Below are 12,849 nucleotides of genomic sequence, written 5' to 3'. Positions count from 1 at the left end.
ATCACGCACAAAATTGTATACACAAATACAGATATTCTTATCTATCTCAGTGGCTTCTATATAATACATTAATACTAGATAAGGTATTTCGTATAATCGTATGATAGGTAACCATTGCAAACTATGAAGCCACTGGTCTGAGCATGGCTATAGCCATGCATGTTTTCAGTTGGCAAAACATTACTCATTACTTTAATGTTACAAAATGTATTAGGAAAAGTCGGAATGACAGTTTTAAAAAGTTAAATAAAATAATAATAATTCTAGAAAAGTTCGTGAAAGATATTTGTGTTTTTTTTTTTAAAAAACAATTAAACGTTAAACATTAAAACATAAATTAACAGGTAGATAGTACCATATATTTTATGTACCTACTTACTATAATATTATGTATAAACATGTAAGTAAAATTCATCAAATACCTTGGTGGATTGGTAATTATAAATTAAAATAAAAGATAATATTATTGATTAGGTATTATTATTACTATATTAGGGATTAGGTATTCTTTACATAAAATTGTCAACAAATCTAACTATAATGACTAGTCAATAAACTTTCTTCGGAACATCTAATATTTTTAAGAATATTATAATTATTATTATTATTATATATAAAAAATTAACTATACAAATATTGTATGGCAGTTAAATCTAATCCATTTCCTTTACAATATATTATCGTGTAAGTATTTAACTTATTTAAATATTTAGATAATAGTGATAATACCTATTATTATCTATTTATTTTAACCGATTACCTACTTTATTTTCATGCGGATATCCTGTTAAAGTTATTGGTACTATAGTTAGTAGGTAATAGCATTGATTATACTCACATAATATAATATATATATTTATTGGTTAGCAATTATATGGCGTAGTAGCGCACGTATTGAATAAAGGGTAAGATTTTGTTACACGAAAAATAATATTTTCTAAAATGATGTTTGTACTTGATCATTTGATATATTTAATAATTTTAATAATTTGTTGAAAATAAAATCAATAATATATACTTACTTTTTTTAAAGTTAAAATAAAATAGATAAAAATTTAAAATATTTTAACTTAAAACATTTAAATAATGTACATGATATTATTATTATTAGGTATTGTTTAATTTTGCGGATCTCCCACATTATTTGATACAATTGCAGTAATAAATTAATTAGTTGGTCGTTGTCCGTTGATGTACCTAGTAACAAAATATTGTATTGTTGTCAGGGTAGCTAATAATTATTATTATAAGTGTGTTATTACGACATAAGTTTTTACAAGTGTCAAGTTAATTTTACTTATCGTTTGTAATTTTGTTTCGCTCAAGTTACCTATTTATAAAACAATTTTCTTGATGTATTTATCAAAAATCGGAAAATGGGTTATGCAATTCAACCAAAGTAAGTGATGGTTTTAGTAAAATATTACCTATTGTGGATTAAATTATTATTTGCTCCCATCAATATTTTTAATATATAATAATTTTAAGAAATTACTGATTGAAAATGGTTTTCGAGTACTACAAACATACATTAATGTAGGTACAGCGTCCATTTGCTAATTTCTGTCTAGTAGATAATTATATTTATCCCGAAAAATAAATAATTCATAAAATCCATCAACTTCTTCAATTATTATTTATTTTAATAAAAATCCGTATCATATATTTATTTGATTGAAATCAGATACCTATACTATTTTTTTTTTTTTTATAAAATACTCATGTATAATATCCAGAATACTTAATTTAAATAAAATACCGGCTTAAAAGTTTAAGTAAATTATTTTACTTATATTTATAAAACCAATAGTTAGGATAGCAAGTGGTATTCTAAATTCTAATTTATTGCTTTTATCCCATATACTGGGAGACCGAAGGGAATCTGACGTTTTTCACGTTTTAATTACATCCGGGGGGATGGACTCCATCTACTCGACGCGCGCGACGTGATCTTTCACTAGGTATCGACGTTTCCGCGGATCCGGTGCAGATATTGTGTTGTAGGTCTCATTTGCGTACAGTCTATTTTCAGTTACAAATATTTCTCACTTGAGTACAACGTAATTACTCAGAATAACATCAATTGTCATTTGCGTACACACTCATTTCCCTTCACACTTGGTCAGGATTAGGACTGGCAAAATATTTTGACAATGAAAATGTGACTGCGCGCGTATCGTCACTCGTCGTTACGCTCCTCGGCGCCGTCGCTCCGATCCGCAAATCGAAAATATCCCTTGATTTGGTATTCAACGTCACCTCAAGTAGATATAGGAAATACATTTTAAGCTGTGTACGTAAATGCGACGTACGCATCTGCACCAACACCGACGTTTCCGTAGGTACCTATTTAATTTCAGTTATAAGTAAAAAATAATTGAGTACTGTTAATTTCAAACACGTAAGATTCCTGTCGGTCACCTGCATGTATATAAATAACATACTTTTATAGGAAGCTGCTGGTATACTTATTTTTATATAGGTACCTAATAATAGGTTGTCACTAGATCAAATATGTTAAGTTAAAACTGAAAATTATTTATTTTATTATTGTTTTGATCTAATATTGTCTTAACTTTTTGGCCATTTTAACAGGAAAATAAATATTTTATAAATTAACCTAAATAAAACCTTCAGTTTGGTTAATTTTGATTAATAATAATAATTAAACTATTAAACCATAATTATTATTATTATCATTATTAATAATTACTAAAGTTATTATAATATTATATAATAATAATCTAACCCACTGTATTTTATAATGGTACACGTACAAGCAACTCAAAAATCAATATAAAACCAGCAAATCTTTAATTATATAAGTTATAACAGTACTTACCTACTTAGTATTTACCAACATTCCGTGTTTTATAAATAAATTGTTCATATTATTTTTTTATGTTTTCTTTAATTTTAGAATTGTTTATGAATAACAATATCAAGACAAAAAGTATTTCTTTAAATTCAAATCTGTGTAAATTTTCCAACAACAATGATTCAAATACTGCTGTAAATAAATTTCTCCCAATATCATACTACAGGAGCGGACTGGGAAGCGGTCAGCCCACTAATAAAAGTAATAATATAATAATAAATAATAATTAATATTTAATTAATATTTCTGTATTTTTATAAAAGATATTAAAAAAGTGCAATTATAAAATTATAGAGGTCTTTACTAGTGACCGTATAGCTCCGTACCGTCAAGCTAGTACAGGCTATAGAACAGTCCACCGACCCAGTCCAATACTGTCATCATATTATTCCAAAACATCAACACTATTATCGGAAAAATCATGTCCTAAAATTAAAGAAGCTATAGAAGCCGCCAAGATAACATGTCAAAAAACGAATACCGTTAATGGAGCACAAAAACCTGGAAAACCTAAAAAGTCAATAAAACAGAAAATTATCGATGAACTTAAACATTATTATTATGGTTTTAAACTTCTTGGACTCAACACGAAAATCTCTTTTAAATTGGGTATTAAAAAAATAAGAGGTATTGAGTTAACAAGAAGAGAAAATAACTTGGTAAGCTTTTTATAAATTTAATAAGAAAACAAATAGATATAGGTAATAGATAACTAAATTATTTAATATTTATTGCTTATAGGGCTATATATGCTAAATATATATAGCATATAATATATAATATAATATAATTTATAATTTAAACATTTTACTTTTGAATACACGATTTCGAAAATAATATGTTAGTACCTAATGCCCTAATCATAATGTTTTTTTTGTGATTTTTATCAAAATAGGTATATTATATTAATACAAATAGCAAATATGATAACTCGCAATTGGTTAGTTAATATTTTGATTAACTTAATGGATTTAAGTATTTATAATATACTTAGCTACTAATAGCTTAAATTTTTTACAATAATTTTATTAATAATATCTCAAATTAAAATTATGTCTATTATATGTAACTATTTTAATACAAAAATAAATTTATAATTTATAATTATAGTTAATAATAATTATTTAATTTTTTCGTTTAATTGTGCTTTATAGTTTATACACTATACAGCAGCGGTTCCCAAATGTTTTTATTGTTATCACAAAATAACACGGCTCGAGCTTTTCCTGTCAAGTGCTCGCGCCTCACAGTTTGGCCGGGTAACCGCTGCTATACAGTGATTCTAGTTTAAATACAAATTAATGAATATAAATACATTTATTTTATTTACTAGAAAGAATGTAATAGAACGCAATTAAAACAATATTTTTTAAGTAGTAATTTATTTATTGTTCAATTAATATTTTAAGTTTCATAATTATTAAATATACCTTAAGAGTTAATTAAAAATAATTAAATTACTTATGTTTAATCGAGTTTTTATTTTTTTTTTCGAATGGCCTAACGGTAACCTGTTATAATATATTGTTTGTGAATTATTAACAAATTAAATTAAAGACACTGTTTTCATTTAAATATGTGTATAATTAAAAAAAAAATTAAATCCAATAAACGAACTTATTAAAACAGAATTAACTTTTAAACGTGATTTTTAAATTAAAATTTAATATTTTAAGTTATATTGTATTAACTTAGTTGTAAGAACTAAATATAAGTGAAAGATAAGTAAAATTATTATTATTTACTTTTTAAGAATTAATGACTGTACATCATTTCAGTTCATTCAAACGGTGGCTGATCTTTTCCGATTATTACCATTTTCTGCGTTCGTTATCATTCCATTCCTCGAGTTAACTTTGCCTATTTTCATTAAGTTGTTTCCGGGTATGTTACCAACTACATTTGAAACAAAGGATCAGAAGGTTAGCTAATTCTTTAAACAAAAAAATTATGTTCTACTTTATTACAAATTATTTTAGGAAGCAAAACTTAAACAGTCTCTTAAAATGAAACTCAAAATGGCTAAATTTCTCCAAGAGACTTTAGACAATATGTCCGTATGTGGTAAAGGGCATACAAGCGAACTTGCTAAAGAATTTGCGGACTTTTTTGAAAAAGTATTTAAATGATTTTTTAAGTTTTAAATTTTTATAGATTTTACCTTCGACTATATATTAGGTGAGAAAAGAAGGCGTTGTTATACCAGCTGATGAAATGCTTAAGTTTTCAAAGCTGTTCAAAGACGAAATTACCCTTGACTCACTACCCCGACCACAATTGGTTGCACTATGTCGAGTCTTAGAAATAAAACCGATTGGGACTTTAAGTGTTTTGAAATATCTCTTGACTCTTAAACTTCGATCATTAATAGTTGATGATAAGGTAAACAACATACTTGTTTAAATTATATTATTTTATAACAGCAATATTTAAAATATTTAGATGATTCAAAAAGAAGGGGTTGATACTCTAACAATGAGCGAGCTTCAAGACGCCTGTAAGTCCCGTGGTATGGCTGCCTATGGTCTCAATGAAAATCGCCTGAAACAACAGCTGACTCAATGGCTAGACCTATCACTCAATGAAAGAGTTCCTCCCTTATTACTTCTTCTTTCTAGAGCATTTAGTCTTACACCCAATATGCCAACTAGTGATTTATTAAAAAAAGCAATTTCTGCATTACCATACTGTGTTGGGGGATCAACTGAGGTTGATTTATGTGAACGTTGCGGAACAATAGATAACAAGTCGAAATTGAAAGCAGTCGAAGAAGAGGAACGTAAGGTAAATGCAGAAATAGAAGAATGTATAAGAGAAAGGAAAATGCAGCTAAGTAATGCCGGTAAAGCTTCAGATGATACATGCAATCTAGTTGATAAGGCTCCTGTTCTAACAGATAAATTTGAAATTGGAGTAAGTTTAGATATCTTGTTTTATGTTTGAATTATTATATTATTTATTATATAATAATTATAATTATTATTGTATTTATTATTTATTATATTTACCATAACAATTATTTATAGAAAGTAACGTCAACTGATTTAAAAACATTAGAATGTGCTATTGAGAATTTGTGTTCAGAAAAAAATAAACTTATTATTGAAAAATCAAAAATCACTGAATTGAAGACTGAACTTAATTGTTACCAAAAAGTAAGTAAAATACCAAAGATGTAGTGTTAATACTGTTTAAAGAAGAATACCACCTTTGATCAAGTAAATTAAATGTTGTAATTGATTTTAGCATTTAAATGATCTTGAAGGAGTAACAAAAAGTACAACAACGGAAAAAGTTAAGGAATCGGAGGCAGCTAAACAGCTGCTTAAGGGACTAAACAAAATAATAACTGACATAGATCAGGTATTCAAAAAGTTAGAGGAAAAAGAATTAGTCGGTACAAAGATTACTATAGATTGGTAAATAATATTAAATATTTCATTTTAATCATATAATTTTTATTTTTATAACCTAATTAAATCACTCTTTCTTTAGTGAGTATATCAAGATTGACGAACTAATTACAGCAGTACGAAAATTACAAAATGTACCCGATGAACACAAGATACAACAAATCATTCAAGTTTTATCTAAAATTGACAGCGATCATGATGGTTTAATTAAATTAAATACTTTGTTAAAAGTAAGTATGATTACACTAGTTGTTTTGTTCGTAATTATTATAATTTACATAATATTATTATATTAAATGTTATTTTAGGTGCTGCATCTGTTTTGTAATGAAAATATGGATTTATCCAATGCAACAATGGATATGATTACACAATTAGTTATTAAAGAGGAGTGTATGGAAAAAAGTAGCCGCTCATCATAATAGTTAATAATACAGGGACATCTAAAGGTAGGTCCATGTCCATTTAGACGGGAACGTTAGACTTATTTCAGGATCATCCCGATGGCTGTATGTAAACTGCTGCAAAATTTACCTTTTTCTAAAAGTCGATATGTAAACTGCGACAAAAAAAAAATTAAGATTATACAATCTGCGACAAAACCCATGAGATACATCATACAAACTGGGCAATTTATTTCATATACTTTCTATATATACTACATGTATATACATACCGTTACGATAATCTATAGAACTACACGTTTATCGTTTAATTATAGGTATAATACCTATTACGTGTTATGACAGCTATTGGTATCTCTTATTAGTTTTTTTAAAAAATCGTATAATCAAAAATATAAATAAATAAATAATAATACAATAGGTATTTTTTACAAAAGATTAATTAAAATGTTGTCGTTTATTCTTAAAACATACTTTTTCAAAAATTCATAACTTGAAATTTGTCTATCTTCTTTCATTTGTCGCTGTATATCAATAAATTTGTATTTTTGCGTTGTCGCTTTATTTCTTATTTGTACTACCCCTTCTTCTACACTTGTAATTTTTATATATATATATGTATCAACTTGAATATCCTGTAGAGCATCTATAAATTTATATAGTGATGGATGATGGTGATAAAAATATGCATTAAATTTTGAATGAAAAGATTCGCATACATTATTTGTTATATAACCTCTGATTTTGATGCCCACAAAGAAGGAGGGAATATGCCTTGTATATAATTTTCAGTTAAGTAATCGCAAAATTATATTATTTGATTATTAGATGGCATATCTGAAATTAAATCAAAAACAATACAATTTTGCGATTACTTAACCGAAAATTATATACAAGGCATATTCCCTCCTTCTTTGTGGGCATCAAAATCAGAGGTTATAACAAATAATGTATGCGAATCTTTCCATTCAAAATTTAATGAGTATTTTTATCACTGTTCGAACCCGAGCCTTTTTCTGTTTCGCGCCAATGACAATCAGTGTGTCCGTGTTAATTAACACCTACTCGTTGTCACCCCGTTGGCGTTCTGACACCGAAATGCGCTTGCGCAAACTTTTGACGACCAGCGTCACTGACCACCGGTTCTCCCGTGGACCGGCCGGTTTGTCTTTTTACCACCACCGTCCGGTATAGTTGGCCGAGACCGTGGGTGTCGCTCGCCTTTTTTGGTACCACGTTGGTTGTCGTGTCGACCAAGAAAATTCCTGTGTCGACTGTTGTGTCTGTCCTATGTTGACGGCATTTTTTAATTATTATATTGGCGGCGATCTTTTTTTTACGTATTATTTTGTATGCGGGTTTGACTCTCAGACATCACCCGTTGCAAATTAATTACACGTGCCCACATTTTCGTGTGCGCCTATTTTATATTATCTGCGGAGTTTCTCGCGTGTCGGGAGACACGTTACAACGCCGCGAGGCGAGAGGTCAACAATTCCACCACCGCCAGGCCGTCTACATCGTCTTTTCTGCGACATCGTGGGATCCCGATATCAAGTGTGACCAGCGGTATCGTTGTTATTATTTATATTGTTTATTGCTACATTTATATTAATTTGTATATTGTACACCTGTTGTGCTCTTTGATATATTTACTATAATCATTTGATATCATATTGTTGAAATCATTATTATTATTGCAATTGTCTGAAGAGACGTCTTCGGCATTGTCATATATATATATATATCACTTGTGTTTTACGTATAAATTATTTATTATGTATACTGTAATTCGTAGCACTATGTTTTGACTTATTGTCATTGGCTCCCCCACATATCCGCGAGTCGTCCAGCAAACTGCTAACGCAAGTGCTGGCGGCGCAACAATCACCATCATCCATAACTATATAAATTTATAGATGCTCTACAGGATATTCAAGTTGATACATATATATGTATAAAAATTACAAGTGTAGAAGAAGGGGTAGTACAAATAAGAAATAAAGCGACAACGCAAAAATACAAATTTATTGATATACAGCGACAAATGAAAGAAGATGGACAAATTTCAAGATATGAATTTTTGAAAAAGTATGTTTTAAGAATAAACGACAAAATTTTAATTAATCTTTTGTAAAAAATACCTATTGTATTATTATTTATATTTTTGATTATACGATTTTTAAAAAAAACTAATAAGAAATACCAATAGCTGTCATAACACGTAATGTAGGTATTATTATACCTATAAATTAAACGATAAACGTGTACTTCTATAGATTATCGTAACGATATGTATATACATGTAGTATATATAGAAAGTATATGAAATAAATTGCCCCAGTTTGTATGATGTATCTCATCGGTTTTGTCGCAGATTGTATAATCTTAATTTTTTTTTTTTGTCGCAGTTTACATATCGACTTTTAGAAAAAGGTAAATTTTGCCATAGTTTACATACAGCCATCGGGATGATCCTGAAATAGGTCTAATGTTCCCGTATAAATGTCCATGGACCTACCTTTAGATGTCCCAGTGTTATTAACTATTATTAAGAACGGCTACTTTTGATGTGAAACATCTTATGGCGTGGTACGGTAGTGAGACCGATTGTGGCGTGGCGACGTCCCACTCGTGGCTCGTCGGCTAAATTCGCCGAAGCTCGGAGATTTCCTCAATGTTGTTTTGAGCGGAGCGTTACCATAACAATATATTTTATATTTGATGCATTGACATGCATTGCATTGTATAAAGTCAATGATTTGATGTGAAACGTCTAATAGCATGGTATGGTAGTGAGACCCAGGAGTTGTCTATCTATTATATTATACTTATCTATGGTGAGACCGACTGTGGCGTGGCGACGCCTCTTTCGTGGCTCGTCGACTCAATTTGCCGAGGCTCGGTAATTTTAGTAATTTCATATTTTAGTTTGGTTAATGGTTGCTATTAGTTACAAATAACAATAACAATAATAATGTCTTCATGACGATCGATGAATCGAATTTAAAATTAAAAATAAATTTATTTTTATGATTTAACAATACCATGCCGCGATCAAAACGAACAAATCGCTCACAAAAAAGCCGTAATCAAACTAGGATTCAAAACATTGCAAATGAAAGGACTGAAGAAGAACAAGAAATTGCACATGAAAAGCGCCGCGTTAGTATTTCGCGTCGACTTTGTGCTTCTCAATCACAAGAGAAAATCGTGCGTTCTACTGATGCTCTTGGTCGAATGTATAAAGTTCGGATCAAAGTATGAGAAATGCTTTTATTTGGGGTTGTTTTTGATGTTTCACATCTACCAGCTGGCGTCCCGCGACGCCTCAGTTTAATACAATTGGTATTTTTTACAAAAGGTTAATTAAAATTTTGTCGTTTATTCTTAAAACATACTTATACATACAAATTACATACATACAAATTGAAGTAAGTTTAGATATCTTGTTTTATGTTTGAATTATTATATTATTTATTATATAATAATTATAATTATTAATGTATTTATTATTTAAATAAAATAATTATTTTTTTATTAATTATTTAATTAATCACTTTTTTCCATACACTCCTCTTTAATAACTGTAATCATATCCATTGTTGCATTGGATAAATCCATATTTTCATTACAAAACAGATGCAGCACCTAAAATAACATTTAATATAATAATATTATGTAAATTATAATAATTACGAACAAAACAACTAGTGTAATCATACTTACTTTTAACAAAGTATTTAATTTAATTAAACCATCATGATCGCTGTCAATTTTAGATAAAACTTGAATGATTTGTTGTATCTTGTGTTCATCGGGTACATTTTGTAATTTTCGTACTGCTGTAATTAGTTCGTCAATCTTGATATACTCACTAAAGAAAGAGTGATTTAATTAGGTTATAAAAATAAAAATATATGATTAAAATGAAATATTTAATATTATTTACCAATCTATAGTAATCTTTGTACCGACTAATTCTTTTTCCTCTAACTTTTTGAATACCTGATCTATGTCAGTTATTATTTTGTTTAGTCCCTTAAGCAGCTGTTTAGCTGCCTCCGATTCTTTAACTTTTTCCGTTGTTGTACTTTTTGTTACTCCTTCAAGATCATTTAAATGCTAAAATCAATTACAACATTTAATTTACTTGATCAAAGGTGGTATTCTTCTTTAAACAGTATTAACACTACATCTTTGGTATTTTACTTACTTTTTGGTAACAATTAAGTTCAGTCTTCAATTCAGTGATTTTTGATTTTTCAATAATAAGTTTATTTTTTTCCGAACACAAATTCTCAATAGCACATTCTAATGTTTTTAAATCAGTTGACGTTACTTTCTATAAATAATTGTTATGGTAAATATAATAAATAATAAATACAATAATAATTATAATTATTATATAATAAATAATATAATAATTCAAACTTATACGATTTTTGTAAATAATTTTTAATAAAAATAATATTTTTTTAATTTTAAAATTGGTTTTTTAATTATATGATAATTACGATCTAATTTGTTATTTAATAATAACATACTTTTCAATATTTTAAATATTGGTTTTTCTTTATATTTACGCCTAATACTCTAAGAGATAATAATAAAGCTGTCATAACACGTAATAGGTATTATCTATTACCTATACCTAATTAAACGATAAACGTGTACAATAAATGATCAACGTTAACACAATAAATTTCAATATTAAATGCACAGTACAAAATTTAATTTTACAAGTAAAAAAAAATTATACCTTAATAATATGATGACATATTATTTAATTACATTTTCAACATGTTATTTTTTTCGGTGGGATTACATGTATGGCCGTGCCGGAAAGAGTTTTAATGAAGTAACCAATAATAAGTAGTTGCAGGTTAAAACATGCCAAAGATGGACTCTCCGGAGAAAAACAAAATCATTCAGACACAATTTAATTATCATTTATCTGAATTATGTATGTTCATCAATGATAAATTATTATCATTATTTTTAGTTAAATTAAAATATTGAAATTATATTGAAATATGTATACGGGTTGTATTATAATTGGTTTATTTTAATATAAAATAAAAATTACTTTTTTGAGTTCAATATTTTTTTAAATGTTTTTCTATTTTTTTGGGAGCGTTCTGAACGGCATCGTCGGTAGAACAAAGCGGATAAGGAACGGGTTATAAAAGAGATTTAGTCGAGGTTATACAAAAATGGTAGCAGGAATAGGACAACGAGCAAAATGGCCGATGGACACGAAGGCTAATCAAGGATTTGGAGTCGTGGACGAGTCGGAAACACGGGACAGTGGATTTTCATACAACCCAAATGCTGTCCAGTCATGGATGTTTTGGGCAGTACCTTTAAAAGTTTAAGAAATTGGATGAGCCACTGTGTGTTGACTGTAGGGAACCCACACAGATGATGCAGAGCATATCATGTTCAGGTGTGGCAGATGGTGGAGAGAGCGCTGCGCTGCACTGGAGGTGGAAGTGGAAGAATCGTTAGTCTTAGGTAACACAATAGGAATTACGTTGAAGAAAATGAGCATTGGGATGCCGTCAATAAATTCATCGGACACGTACAGCTCAGGAGGGAATGCGACGAAAGGACCAGACAAAACCTAAACCTGCAGTAGTTAAGTTACCTATCGTCAATTGTACTCTGAAGGCGAAACACAAGAGAGATAGATCACTCTCTTTTTTATGAAACGAAGTTCATTAGATGGCTATATATATATACATATGTATCTATATCAGCGTTTCCCAAACCATGAGTCAGTTTTTTGGTGGGTCGCGACTCGTGGTTATACGATTACAGTTATTTTAGCCGTAAATTGATAAATTCTTATGTTATATTTTATTTCATATTCTTCACACTCTATACCTAATAATAATGTGAAGTCTAACAAGTATTGTAGAATAAATGACGTAAAGTTATTACGATTATATTTATTAAGTTATTATTATTATTCAGTATATTGTATTTTACAAAAAACTCAATGACAAAATTGATTATAATAAATATCTTATTTATTTACACTTTACACTTTTACAGCATACTTTTTTTAGCGAGTTGTCGCGTACCTATACCTAATAAAGATTAAATTTATGGGTCGCCATTGCAAAAAGGTTGGGAAACGCTGATCTAT

The 12,849-nt window shown here is 28.6% G+C and overlaps 1 protein-coding gene and 1 long non-coding RNA gene across 3 annotated transcripts; one reads left to right on the top strand and one right to left on the bottom strand.

The window, feature by feature from the left end:
- Positions 1 to 167: 167 nt before the first annotated feature.
- LOC114122631 (mitochondrial proton/calcium exchanger protein-like) lies at positions 168 to 8,366 on the top strand. Of its 2 annotated transcripts, none has more exons than XM_050202490.1 (11): positions 168 to 344; positions 2,921 to 3,079; positions 3,173 to 3,537; positions 4,657 to 4,800; positions 4,858 to 4,995; positions 5,057 to 5,260; positions 5,321 to 5,791; positions 5,905 to 6,033; positions 6,125 to 6,297; positions 6,374 to 6,521; positions 6,600 to 8,366. In XM_050202490.1, exons 2-11 carry the CDS (start codon positions 2,929 to 2,931, stop codon positions 6,711 to 6,713), a joined length of 2,037 nt encoding a protein of 678 aa, XP_050058447.1. In that variant the 5' UTR covers positions 168 to 344; positions 2,921 to 2,928; the 3' UTR covers positions 6,714 to 8,366. The 2 variants fall into 2 exon arrangements, with proteins under 2 accessions (XP_050058447.1, XP_027841150.2); XM_027985349.2 differs by lacking the exon at positions 168 to 344 and adding an exon at positions 1,150 to 1,399.
- A 1,884-nt stretch (positions 8,367 to 10,250) lies between these two features.
- LOC126550629 (uncharacterized) lies at positions 10,251 to 11,390 on the bottom strand. The gene is made up of 3 exons (XR_007604706.1): positions 10,648 to 11,390; positions 10,425 to 10,572; positions 10,251 to 10,346 (listed from the first exon to the last, which is right to left on the bottom strand). It is a non-coding gene; the product is annotated as an uncharacterized LOC126550629 (long non-coding RNA).
- Between the last annotated feature and the right edge of the window lie 1,459 nt (positions 11,391 to 12,849).

This window comes from Aphis gossypii, chromosome 3 (assembly GCF_020184175.1).
Source record: "Aphis gossypii isolate Hap1 chromosome 3, ASM2018417v2, whole genome shotgun sequence".
In the NCBI taxonomy this organism is placed as follows: Eukaryota; Metazoa; Arthropoda; class Insecta; order Hemiptera; family Aphididae; genus Aphis; species Aphis gossypii.
The sequence above is the reverse complement of the archived record's forward strand: the minus strand, read 5'-3'. Positions and strand labels throughout refer to the sequence as shown.